Here is a 13,409-nt window from a genome sequence, read left to right as displayed (position 1 = left end):
TCCCCATTTCCCCCCTCCCTCAAAATAGTGAAACTGCACCAAAAAAAAAAAAAAAAAGGCAACAAACCAAACTTTTCCCAATTACAGCTCCATTCCAACAGACTTGGTAAATCTCACAGTGATGAGAGGAGGAAAAAAAAAAGTCAGCCTTTTAATAATTAGAATATAAAAATAATAATAATAATAACAACAACAATAATAATAAAAAAAGCTTACAAAGAGCAGTGCAGCATCCCAAAAGGCCATGGATTAACTGCCAGAAGGGGACATCATTCTATGCAGAAGGAGATCAAAACCAAAACCAGAACAACCCACGCTGGCAAGGAATTTTCATACACAAGAGAACAAAGCAGTCAAATGTCAGTCTAGGCTATGGGAAAACAACAGGTTCTCCTTTTTTTTTTTTTTCCTCTTTTTTTTTATTACAACTTTTTAACCTTTTTATAAAAAAAAAAAAAAAAAAGAAAACAAAAGAAAACCACAAATAAAATTGTACATAAATGCCAATGTCCAATACTGAAGGCAGGGCAATCACACCACTGAGACAAAACCTGACCAGAAAAAAACCCAAAACAACTCAAGTCCACGTTTTTTTCCTTTTTTTTTATTTTTCTTTTGCTCCTCCAGTCTGGCTGCTGGATCCCTCCACTCTGGCTGCTGGATTTCAGCCCTGCTGCCTCCCAGCCTGCAGGGTCTCTGCAGGTATGTGGAATTCAACTTGGCCATGACCTCACTGCAGGACAATAAAGGGTGAGGTCACCCAGCACTGGTTGCTGTCTGTGGATGCTCTCAGGGTGCTCTCCTCCCTCTTTCTGGGGTTACTTCTCTTTTTTTTTTTTTTCTCTTTTTTGCTTTTTTTATTTTTTTTTTCTTTCTTTCTTTTTTTTTCCTCTTTTTGTTACCTCTGTACAATTCCTTGTGTTCCAAGGCTGAGTCCCAAGACTTGTGAAACTGGAGTCATGTCCTGGTGAAAGGTGGTCATGCTGTAGTGATGGCATTAAGGTCCTTCATAAGTCCTTCCAGGTGGGCCATCTCTTTGGTCAGCTCGTCCGGTTCGTAACTCTGGGGGGGAGACACAGCATTAGTAACAAGGGGGCAGGGATCACACAACCCTGCAGCTGTTGGGCTTGGAAGGGGGCCTGCAAGAGGCTGCACAGGGACTGTTTCCAGAGTCCTGCAGTGATAGGACCAGGGGCAATGGTTTGAAATGAGAGCAGAGCAGATTGAGATTGGATGTGAGAAACAAGGTCTGCACCAGGAGGCTGCTGGAACACTGCAACAGGTTGCCCAGGGAGGTGGTTGAGGCCCCATCCCTGGAGATATTTAAGGTGAGGCTCAACAAGGCTCTGAGCAACTTGATCTAGTGGAGATGTCCCTGCTGACTACAGGGGGTTTGGACTGGGTGGCCTTTGGAAGTCCCTTCCAACCCAAGCCATTCTATGATCATGAAGTCCAACCACTCACTAGAGCTCCCAATCCTACCACTACTGCTCAGCCACTACCACTAAACCATGTCCCTAAAGGCTGAGGTAGAAGGAAGAGAAGCTGGGTCAAGTAGATTGTGTCCCTGCCTCAAGAACAAGCAGCAGCAGATTTATCATATCAGCAGCTCCAGGAATTTCTAACTTGTGTCTATTTTAAGTGCAGACCTTTTTTGCAACAGAGATTCATAGCTTCACTGATTTTTAAGACTCTGCTCATCTTATCTGTCCTCCTTGGCTCAGCACCTGCTTCAAGATAACAGCTTCCTTTGGGCCAAAGCAGGTGTGATGGGCTCACACTGATACAGCAGGTGTTTGAGAAAAATCTTCCCAGCTTCATTGGAGAAAAAAAAAAAGGTTGAAGGAATCACTTCAGTAAAACTATTTTGAGAATCATTTTGCTTGCTAAAAATCAAACTCCTGCTTTTAGCCTCACCTGCCTAGTTCCAGTTGCACTGAACAGCAACCCTTGTTCTGGTATGGATAGACACCAGGAACTACTTAATTATTAGATTCATAGAATGGTTTGGGTTGGAAGGGACCCTAAAGATCATCCAGTTCTAACCCCCCTCTGCCATGAGCACCTCCCACCAGCCCAGGTTGCTCAAGGCCTCATCCAACTTGGCCTTGAACATCTCCAGGCAGGGGGCATCCACAACCTCCCTGGGCAACCTGCTCCAGTGTCTCCCCAGCCTCACTGGAAAGCATTTCAAACCCTTCCCTAAGCTGACCAAGTCTTTCCCAGTACGGTCTTCAACCCCTTCAACAAGTCTTTCAACCCCTGATGTCCTTGGAGAACTTCTCCAAAGCTTCTTCACTCTCTCAGCATTGTTTGCAGAGAAGGCAAGCCAGGCTGCTCAGGGTATTCCAGCACCAGCTCTGCTCATGCCAAAGCAGAAGGGACACAGTTCCTGCCTGATACTTTCTGCTTTGTGTTTAAGGTCTGGTTTTCGACCTTCTGGCTAGAGGCCACCAGTTCTGGCTATGCTTGCCCACGATAAAACTGAAGTTCTTCCCAGGGTGGAACCCCAAACCATGACTGTGATCTCACTTCCTTTACTTCTAGATTCAAACCTTTTCTTGCATCTTGGCAGAAATGACTGAAGCTGGCACTTTCCCAGGGTTCTAGATGGTAGCAGAGAAGTCATCTCTGTTCCCTGTCTGACTCATTGTCTGCCAGCTGCTGACAATGACAAACAGCAGTGAGCTGGGAGCAGGCTGGTGGTGGAGTCCCCATCCCTGGAGGTGTTCATGGCACTTGGAACCATGGTTTGATGGCCATGGTGGTGGTGGGTTGATGGTAGGGCTGGATGATCTTGGAGGGCTTTTTCAACCCAAACAACTCTGTGATTCTAAGGCCCTCTCAGAAAATCAGAACCAATTCCAATCACTGCCTAATCCTAATTGCTAAAGCTCCTGATTTAACCAGGATTTAGTGTGCTGGTGGTACCTTTAGATGGGGCTAATTTCTTAATGAAGGGATTTATTAGCAGCTACATCTACACATCACCAATTTGTTGCTGAATGAAGCAATGAGCATAGTTTTGGTACCAACTGAAAAAAAAGAATAAAGTAGGAATGACAACTAGACAGAAGGGTAGAAGTGCCCCAACTCAAGCATGCACAGGGAAATAAAAGCACAAGGGTGACAAAAGGACAGTAAGGAAAGAAGCAGCAATCACTCAAAACAAGCAGAACACCACCTAACACAGCCACTGCTTGGCTTGCTCCTCTAGTGCCTGATACTCAACACATCCTCACTTATTAAAAGCTGTTTCCAAAGAAGCCTGACAGCTAGGTGCTGTTTTTTCCCCCAGAGTCAGAAGAGTTTCTCACAGGTATCTAAGGGACCATATTTGGGATGATGGCCTCAGACATTCTGGCAGCAGTGCTAAATCCTCCATCTGCAGTGCCATGGAGGGTGCTCAGCAGCAGCACAGCAAGCTGCAGCTGCTGAACTGCATCCAGGCTGAGTGTGCTTGAGAACCAGACAGACAGAAAGGACATCTCAAAGCAAGCATGAACACAACATCTTGAGCTGTACAGCACAGCAAACAGCACTGCTGGAGGCCTTCAGCTCTGAACAAAGATGCCCTTTAACATCAAGAGAAGGAGGCCAAGAAACCAGATGTGGGAGGCACTTGTGCAGCTCTAGTATGCAAGACTGCATAGAGAAGCCCAAAGCAAAGCTCCATGAGGTGCTACTTACTTGCTGTGGGTGGCATCTGTCCTACTCTCACCTCTGTTTTACCACTAGTGACAGGACAAGGGGGAATTGTTTGTAGCTGAGGGACAGCAAGGTTAGACTGGAGCTTAGGAAGAAGTTCTTCAGTACAAGGGTGGTGAGAGTCTGGAATAGGTTGCCCAGGGAGGTTGTGGCTGCCTCCTCCCTGGGCGTGTCCAAGGCCATGCTGGATGAGGCCTTGAACAACCAAGTCTAGTTGAGAGGTGTCCCTGCCCATAACAAGGAGGTTGGAGAAGATGATCTCTGAGGTCCTTTCCAGCCTAAGCCATTCTGATTCTCTTTTCATTGTGAGAGGCCAGCAGAAACCAAAAGCACTGAGGCAAGAGTCCAGAAAGGCAATCTCAAGAGAGCATGACTCAATGTTCAGCTGAACAGCCTCAGTTCACCCAAAAGGCTTTTCTGCTGTGCTTTGTGGGCTGGACTAGATGGAGGCATCTGTTTTGTGGTGTGAAGACAGGAATGAGCAAGGCTCCTAAGTAATTTTTCAAGTGTAGAAAGCAGTACCTCTAACTGAAGTGCTTGTTCCCTGCATCTACTGCCTTGTGGAGAAGGACTTTGCACCAGCTGTTTTCCCATGGTTAAGAGGCACTGGGTGAAGGCAGAAGCCTCACTGTCCTCCTTGTCTCAGCACATTGCTCAAGTTCACAAGGCTCATACAAAGAGACTGAGCACAGGTTGAGAAGCACTGCCAAAGCAAGCCCCTGGCAGCCTCAGACTACCTACGCTTTCCGAGTCCTCCAGCATCCTGGTGGTCTCCTGCACGTCAGGGGCACTGGGAACTACCACTGGCATGGGGGGGCGAGTCCTGCCCAAAGTCCCGATCGACGCTGTCTTCACCGAGTGAACGGGATGGGTGGGAGCTGGAAAGGAATTGGTATGCAGTTAGGCCTCGGTTCAGGAGGGCTTTTTGCCTACTGAGAAAGCTCCTAAAAGGAGCAGAATAAAAAGGACACTGGCAGAGGAAAAGGAAGGCTCCCAGTTACAGAGTGCTGAGGCTGAGCTGTTGTCTATGTACATTAAAGGGAAGGGCCTTGAAAATCACACCCGCAGAAGTCACTCCAGCCTCTGACATACTGCACAGGATCCCAGTATGGTGGGGGTTGGAAGGGACTTAAAGCAGGGTCACCAACAGCAGGTTGCCCAGGATCACAATGACCTAGGGAGTTTGGAATCGCTTCAGAGAAGACGGCTCCACAGCCTCTCTGGGCAACTTGCTGCAGGGCTCTGGCACCCTCGCAACAAAGAATTTTCTCCTCCTCTTCAGATGGAGCCTCCTGGAACCTTCAGGCCCATTCCCCTTGTCCTGTCTCTGGGCATCACTGAGAAGAGTCTGGCCCTATCCCTTTGCTCGCCATCCTCTATGGTAGGTAGAGTTTTGATTTCCCTTGATGCCCAACTTAAGGAGCTTCCTCTCCTTTTCCTCTTACTCCCTCCTTTTTTTTGGGAAGGGTGTCTTGCCCCCCTGCTCACCTTGCTGAGTCAGCAGTGGTGTGCTTGGCAAGGCTGGGTCATAGGTGGAGCCTGCCGGCGGCACTGCCGGCACCGCGAAGCTCTTCAGTGGGTGGGAAGGACGGACGTGGGCCGTGGGCAGGTTCTGAGCCGTGTCCTCCTCTTGTGCATTAGCCAGGTAGGAGCCTGTGGTGCTCTCAGGCTCCTGGTGGTCAGCACAGGTCTGAGAGGAGGAAGCTGGCATGGTGTCCGTGCTCGGCGTGTTCCGGACCGACTCTGCAACAGACCCAAAAGCCAAGCGATTGCTTTCCTCTCACAAGAACCTTCTCATGGTTAGAGGGAAACAAAACAGCACTGCTTGCAAGCACCTTCTCCAAGGTCACCTTCATAAGGCAAGGGAAGAATTTACAGAGCAGATGACACCAAGCCTGTGTCACTGTCCTGCTCCGAGGTGCCTAACAACAACTCAAGCCTGAGAACCAAACATTCCCCGGCCCTGGTACCAGCTCAACAGCTTTGCACTCAAACAGCTACACCTGGGGAGTCTTCAAACAGCGTTGGCCACAGCTCTTCCTTCTCACCTTACCCTGGAGCATTCCCCAGGCCTGGCATTCTTAAGTAGCTGTACATTAAGCATACATCACTGTGGTTTTTCCTGAGACAGACTTGAAACCTCTTGGCTTGCTGAAAGCCAAAATGAAACCACATGCTTCATCTGTCTGCCTGCAGCAGGGCCCACCCCAATCTAAGAGAACAGTGAGATGGTTATCTGGAATGTGGGGTGTTGTGATCCTTCTCAGACCCCAGGCAGGAGAAGACCTGGGGTGTGAGAGCTGTCACTTGAACAGTGTAGACAGAACTAGGGACACCTCTGCCTCTAACCTATCACCTGCCTGTGTATTTGCAGAACTGTTTTCATAAGGAAACTGTGGTACCTTAATTGCAATGTAGACCTTAAGCCTGAGAAGCTCAGAATTCACTTCATCTCAGCAGGTCCCCTAGGTGCAATTTAGCAGTAGTCTGGCTTCAGAATTTCTCAGAGTGCCGGAGACGTTACCAAAAACCGACTGCAAAACGATTCTGCTTCAAGCCTGAAATGGGTTCCATAGAAATCAGCCCAATTTTCTGTGTGCTGCAGGAGGATTAACTGATGGCAGCTCTCAGTAGCAAAGCCTGGGCTTCCACCCTGGCTGGGTTTTAAACATGACTAATTAGGAAACAAGTTATCACATTAAGTAGCTCAAATTAGGTTTAATCTGATGGTTTGAGACTCCAAGGCTGAAGGCTTCAGAATAAAGAAGCTTCCTATTTGAAGCTGTATAAACCCCACCCTGAGACTCCTTGTTGAGGACATCCTCATGTATCTCAAGGATCAACATCTGACCCATGCAAGAAACTGTCAACAGGAAACTCAACCCATTGAAGATTTTGGTTGTACCGAAACCCAGCACTCCGTCTCTCCTGCAGCACCAATGATGGGGACTGAGCAAATGGAAGTTTCAGGGCTTTGCTATCCACACCTTTCACTCACTGTTCCACCACCACAAGCAAACCCCACCTGGCCATTTGTATCTCACCTGTGGAATTGGCCCTGTCTGAATGGGACATGGATGTGCCAATGGGCCACGGGTTGACCTGGTGATGGAGATAGCTGCGAGTTGGAGAAGCGAGGCTGCCGGAGTGGAAATGATGGTGAGGGTTATCAAGTGAATGGATGGGATGAGCACTAACCACAGCTGTGAATGAACACAAGACAGAAAAACGCTTAAACAACACACAGCCAGGCACACAGGGCTCCTGAAATGCACCACACCCTCCCTGCTCCCCCAGAGCTGCTCAGCGGGGAGCCAACCGCCCTGCAGAGTCACAGTGACACCAAGAGCTCAGCTTCCAATACCCATGTGCCAGCTCTTCTCCAGCACTTGAGCTCCCCCTGTGCCAAGTCACAAAGCCCCCAGAAGAGGCAGAGCTCTCCACTTCCTCGTGCACAAAGTACATCTCTCTCTCTCTCTTTCTGTTATGCTTAAGAAGAAAGTTCAGCTCCCTGCACGTATTTCACGTGGTGCTGCAAATGTCAGGCCTCATACACAAGACAAAGAGCTCAAACTCTGAAGTAATTTCTGCCTGATACTGAATTTCTTAACTTTCCAACCAAAGGTTGACCTGTTGAAGAGCAGTGAAGGGGAAAAATACCTGGGGGCCCTAGTGGATGGGAGGTTGACCATGAGCTAGCAGTGTGCTCTTGTGGCTGAGGCGGCCAAGGACACCCTGGGGTGGATTAGAAAGGCTGTGGTTAGTTGAGAGAGGTTCTCCTCCCCCTCTGCTCTGCCCTGCTGAGGCCACATCTGGAATACTGTATCCAGTTTTGGGCCCCTCAGTTCAAGAAGGACCTCAGGGAACTGCTTGAGAGAGTCCAGTGCAGAGCCACAAAGATGATGAACATCTTCCTTAGGAGGAGAGCCTGAGGGAGCTGAGGGCTCTGTAGCTTGGAGAGGAGGAGCCTGAGAGATGACCTCATTCATGTTAAAGATGTGCAAGGTTCTGTGACAGGGGCATCTTTGGTTAATTAAATAATGTAGGGCATTAATGATAAGAGCAGGGCAAGATACCCCAGGCTCCAGTCTGCACCTGCTCTGCACAGACTCAGTAAATCTCTACTCCACCTCACTCAACCCAAAAGCCTCTTTTTCTCCCCACCCCATCTCCCCCAGCTTTTATCTGGCTCTTTTCTTTCTCCTGTTTGAGGTACTCAATGTAAATCCCCCTTTGCCCTCACCCTTTTGTGCTAAGAGCAAAACAAACCCTCACTCCTCCCCAGCAGGGAGGAAAAAGGGTGTGCAGAATTTAGTTCTTATGACAGACTGAAGTCTGAATTGCTTGAAATCATCACAGAATTGTCAGGGTTGGAAGAGACCTCAAGGCTCATCCAGTCCCAACCCCCCTGCCATGGGCAGGGACACCTCACACTACAGCAGGTTGCTCACAGCCACCTCCAGCCTGGCTGCAAAAACCTCCAGGCATGAGGCTTCCACCACCTCCCTGGGCAACCTCTGCCAGTCTCTCACCACCCTCCTGGGGAAGAATTTCTTCCTAACATCCAATCCAAAAAGCAGGAGGGAAATGTTAAAAGAAAAAGCAATTTTGGGTTGGTTATTTCCTTTTTTCCAACCTTTTCTTGACATCCTCTAGATGTGCTGCCTGTGCAAGGTACTTTCTTGGAACAACAGGATGCAGAAATCCATCACTGTAATGGTAACTTGGGTTAAGACTTCTTGCATTGATGCCTGTGGTTTGAACTCTGAGGCTGACTGAACAAATCTGAGCCCTCTGACTTCCTCATTTTGTGGAAAACAGCCTGTCAGCAGCACAGGAGATGGGAATCCATCAGAGGAGGCAATGCACTTAGAGGCTTTCAGCTGTTGGGAATAAACAATTTCTCTCTCCCGTTGAGTTATGGCAACAGAAAGCCAACACTGGTAACAACCTCTTATAAATGAAGAGTAAATAAACTCTAGAACTGAGCAATTAGCAGGTTCTAGATTTAAGTCCTGGGAGACAGCTGTCAAGGGGATGTAAAAAGTCAGCTATTCTCTCTAAGAGCCTCAAGCAAGACTAAACTGCCACTTGTCCTGCAGGGAACTGGCAAACAGAGGAATAACCCAGAACAGCTTGGGGATCAGAAATCCAGGCAGAGACAACAGTCCTGAGACACACCAGGAATTTCCTGAGCTGGCAGCCAGGTAAGAGGCACAAAGATTCTAAAGCATAACATTTTAAAGGCATAAACTGTGTTTGGGGCAACAGAGCTGGGGAAGGGTGTGGAGAACAGGCCTGGAGAGGAGCAGCTGAGGGACCTGGGGGTGTTCAGCCTGGAGAAAAGGAGGCTGAGGGGAGACCTCATTGCTCTCTACAGCTCCCTGAGAGGAGGTTGCAGTGAGCTGGGGGTTGGTCTCTTCTCCCTAGTATAAGGTCATTGAGCAAGAGGAAATGGGCTGAAAGCGTGCCAGGGGAGGGTTAGGTTGGAGATGGTAAAAATTTCTTTTCTGCAAGAGTGGTCAGGGGTTGGGAAAGGCTGCCCAGGGAGGTGGTGGAGTCCCCATCCCTGTAGGTGTTCCAGAAACCTGTGGCCATGGCACCTGGGGACATGGTTTAAAGGCCATGGTGGTGTGGGGCTGATGATTGGACTGGATGATCTTAGAGGTCTTTTCCAACCCAAACCTTCTATGACTGTAACTACTTCTGTTTGTAGAAACCAGTGGCCTACACCTGTGTCTCTGCAAGCATTTCAACAGCTGTCAGACACAATGCACCTGGCTACCAAAGTCTGCCTTTAAGATTTGCAACCACAATAGAAATCCTGCACACACACACACCCCCCCCCACCTTCCAAGGCATTTCCTAATGTGCTCCAGACCCTTCCCCAGCTTTGTTGCCCTTCTCTGGACCTGCTCCAGCACCTCAACATCTTTCTTGGAGAGAGGGCCCCAAAAGTGAACCCAGTACTTAAGGTGTGCTCTTGAGTAAATGATCCTAATTTAGTATTCAATAGGTAAATAACTTGATTTAAATGCTGCAGTAGTTGGGGACAGCACAGGAAAGTATCTGCAGGCACAGGCTCCAACACACAACACGGTCTGTCTGGCTTGCTGAGAACGAGCTTCCATGTACCAGTGCCAGTTTTCTGTGTAGCTTCTGCAAAAGGTATCTAAAGACATTAGAGTAATGTTTCCACTTCCCATCAAATGGGAGCCTACAGCTGGAAACCCTCAGAACCTTAGCAAACAGGATCAGGAGGCAAAGTCACAGAAACAATCTCAAGCCCTAAGGCAGCAGCAGAAGCTTACAGATCCTTCCTGACGCTGAGTGCATTTTGCTAACCTGTGGCTCTGAGCCAGCTGTGCCCAGGTCTGGTTTGATCTTTCTGGGCAAGGCTATATCTAATCAAAGGGGGGGAAATGGATATGTTTGTCAAGAGAACACAGCAGGACTGCTAGCAAAAGAGGATGTCACAGCTGGGTTTAGTGCTGCAAGCAAAAATCAGACCCACAACTGTATCTGCCAGCATTAGTGCATCAGCTTGAAGATGATCAGAAGGTAGAACTGGAATTTACTACCTCCCTAAAAGTGGTGTCTCTGCTGTGTCACCTCTGCCACCTGCACATCTTTTCATCCTGTCTCTGCCTCATCATGGAGCTGCTGTGTGTCTCTCACTGACTGACATGGTATGAGAGGGACTTGGCCACAGTGCTTCTCTGGAGCACCCTGCACCCTTCAGCACAGGCTCCTAGGTTAGGTTATCTTCAGCTAATGGCCTGGGCTGGAAGGGACCTTAAAGTTCACCTAGCTCCAACCCTCCTTTATTTAACCTCCAGGTAATTAAAGTGAAAAGTTAGAAAGCTGAAACACAGCAGACCGGCCTGAAATCATTCCCCAAAACACAGGAGGTTGTGGCAGCCATTCTCTGGCCACAGGGCTGAACATGACACAGAGCTCAGGGAAGCCACAAGCTCAGACAGATGAGCACTGTGCAGTTTTGCCTCATAGTTGTGCCACTGCATGGGAACTTCCCAACTTCTTCATTTGTGTTCTCAAGGCTGGGTCTCAGTCTAGTTGTTTAGAGGTTCAGCCAGGTCCCTTTCCATCTCAGTCATCACTTGAAGACTATATACATTGTTTAGTTCTTAAAAATAGACCACAGTGACAATTAACATATTTCCACAGCCTCAACAAAATCTCAGCTGAGCACTTTTGCTCAAATCATCATGACCTGAAGGGGACCTATGGGAGGGCTGCAGAGGGACTGTTCCCAAAGGCCTGCAGGGACAGGCCCAGGGGCAATGGTGTGAAATGAGAGCAGAGCAGATTGAGATTGGATGTGAGGAACAAGTTCTGCACCAGGAGGGTAGTGGAACACTGCAACAGGCTGGCCAGGGAGGTGGTTGAGGCTCCATCTCTGGAGATATTCAAGGTGAGGCTCAAGGGGGCTCTGGGCAACCTGATCTAGTGGAGCTGTCCCTGCTGTCTGCAGGGGAGTTGGACTGGATGACCTCTGGAGGTCCCTTCCAACCCAAACCATTCTATGATTCTCTGACCTGAAAGGGTGATACCAAGGCAAGAGATACCAAACCAGATATCCTCCTCATTTAAGAGCCTGCTCTGCCAGACTCACAGAACTTCAGCCTCTATCAGTGGTTTATCCATGTTCTAGAAGATTGGCTGATAGAGACCTTGTGGAGCAAAGCAGTTGTCCTTCTTGTGGGCTTCTGGAGGCCTTTCCAGGAGATGAGCAGGGTAACTGCTTCAGAGCCCTTTCTTCTGCTCAGGAGATCAGGGCACTAGCTCCCAAGTGAGGAGGTCTTGCCACTGAGACATGAGGGCATCTGCTGCCCCAGCTTTCCAATTCTCTCCAGCTTCTTTCAGAAGCTGCTCCTGAGCCACCATAAATCCCCCAAGGCTTTGGTTTGCCACAGGAGGGTGGACTGTCCACTGCAGCTGATCCAAAGCTGCTCCACAAATAGCTGCCCACGCAGTGGGGCCAGCAGTTATGTTTAATGGCTTGGTGTAAGAGCAAGCTCCCTGCACACTGGGGCAGACATGGTCATTCAGAAAGGAGCAAGCATCACTCCTGAGAGGTAAATCCTGCCTCACTACCCTCAGTGTTTCAAGACAGTAAGCACCTCACTAAAGAGAACCAACAACTGTAATACAGCTGAAGTTTCTAAAAGGCTCTGACAAGGCTCCACTCCAAACTTCATCCACTAAGCTGCTGCTGAGGGAAACCTCTTTTATGGAGGGAAAGCTGACTGCAGATATGAAGTCAAAGGAAGGGCTTGATGATGAGTTTTCAAGACAGGGTAAGCAGGAGATTCCACAGGTATCAGTGCTGGGACTGGTTTGAATCAATTCTCTGAGTGACCCAGACTTGGAAGCAGTCAGACAAGTCTTCAGTCTGTCAATAATGTTCATGTCTTAAGGGTAGTCAGAGGCCATTCTTATGGCAAGGAACTCCAGAGTGAGAGGACAAAGAGATGGCAGAGTAACTTCAGCATCACTTCAGTGCACTGAGGGGAAAACAATCCCAACAGCACTCCCCAGATGCTAAGCTCAGTTACAATTCAGTGATGCTGAGCAGTTAGAATTCATCACAGAAGTTTTGGAGGTGTGCTTGGCACATCTCTGCTATCATCAGCCCAACAGGCAATGGCAGCCAGAACAGCCACCAGAATGTAGTACCTCATTCAGCAAGGAAGGTGCTGAGAACAAGAACATTCTGCTCTCTAACACCTTGGTGGTCCTGTCTGCAGCTCTGGCCCCTCTGAATCTCAAGGAGCATGTAGTAAAGCTAGAGAAGGTTCTGAGCATGGCAACTGAAGTGATAAAGGGGATGGAGAAGCAGCCTCATGAGGGGTGGCTAAAAAGGCTCAGACTGGTCTAGAGAGGAGAAACCTAACAGTGGAGAAGAACCTGACAGGAACTTACCAGCTGGATGCTGGCAGAGTACAAAGGGAAAGGACTCTAAAAAGCATCTCACAGGCTCTCCCTAAGGAGCACCTGCACTGCTGGGGCCTGGGACAGCCAGGCTGTTGGACACCATCCTAACTCTTCCCCACTTTGGCAGCTTGCCTGCTGCTCCCTCAGATGCAGCTGTTCAGTTTTTCCTCTTAACTTCATCTAGCACAGGCCTCACACTGAGGCATCCAGGCTGCCTCCTCAGGGCTCTTCCCACTGCAGACAGAAGCAGGCAGGCAGGCAGGCTGTGTGTGCCTGTGCACACAGCATCCACAGGGCTTGTTTGGGTGCTGCCAGTTTCAAGCCAGCTGGTACGTAGGCTGTTGACTTACGCTGAGGTGGTTGGGAATCAAAAGGCATCATCATCTTGGGTCTCATCCCCCTTCTTCCTGCCAGGGTGGACATGCTATCCTCTGACTCATGCCCTGAAGGAAAAATACTGAAGGTTATTTACCACTGCAGGAAGACTTCTGTGCTACCATACCAGATGATTTCAACCCTCCTCTCTTTATTTCTGGGCTGTCCTGGTTTGTAAGCCATTCCGTGACTCAGAACTGATAACAATAGCCCTTTCATCCTTCACTAGGAGGTGGACAAGAGGACAAGAGTTAGGGTAAAGATTACTGGGCACTGGGAGAAACCCTCCACAGATTCACAGACTGCATCAGGTTGGAAGGGACCCTCAAAGGTCATCTTGTCCAACCCCCCTGCAGTGAGCAGGGACA

General features: G+C 48.9%; 1 protein-coding gene across 1 annotated transcript in view; it reads right to left on the bottom strand.

The window, feature by feature from the left end:
* Positions 1 to 897: 897 nt before the first annotated feature.
* NEO1 (neogenin 1) overlaps positions 898 to 13,409 on the bottom strand; it is a 303,704-nt gene continuing 291,192 nt past the window's right edge. Inside the window, exons 25-29 of the mRNA XM_054387898.1 lie at positions 13,017 to 13,109; positions 6,753 to 6,911; positions 5,197 to 5,451; positions 4,450 to 4,586; positions 898 to 1,062 (exon numbers count right to left, since the gene is read on the bottom strand). Coding sequence (XP_054243873.1) covers positions 979 to 1,062; positions 4,450 to 4,586; positions 5,197 to 5,451; positions 6,753 to 6,911; positions 13,017 to 13,109 — 728 coding nt within the window. The 3' untranslated portion in view covers positions 898 to 978. The remainder of the gene's footprint in view (positions 1,063 to 4,449; positions 4,587 to 5,196; positions 5,452 to 6,752; positions 6,912 to 13,016; positions 13,110 to 13,409) is intronic.

This window comes from Indicator indicator, chromosome 16, assembly GCF_027791375.1.
Source record: "Indicator indicator isolate 239-I01 chromosome 16, UM_Iind_1.1, whole genome shotgun sequence".
NCBI lineage: Eukaryota > Metazoa > Chordata > Aves > Piciformes > Indicatoridae > Indicator > Indicator indicator.
The sequence above is the reverse complement of the archived record's forward strand: the minus strand, read 5'-3'. Positions and strand labels throughout refer to the sequence as shown.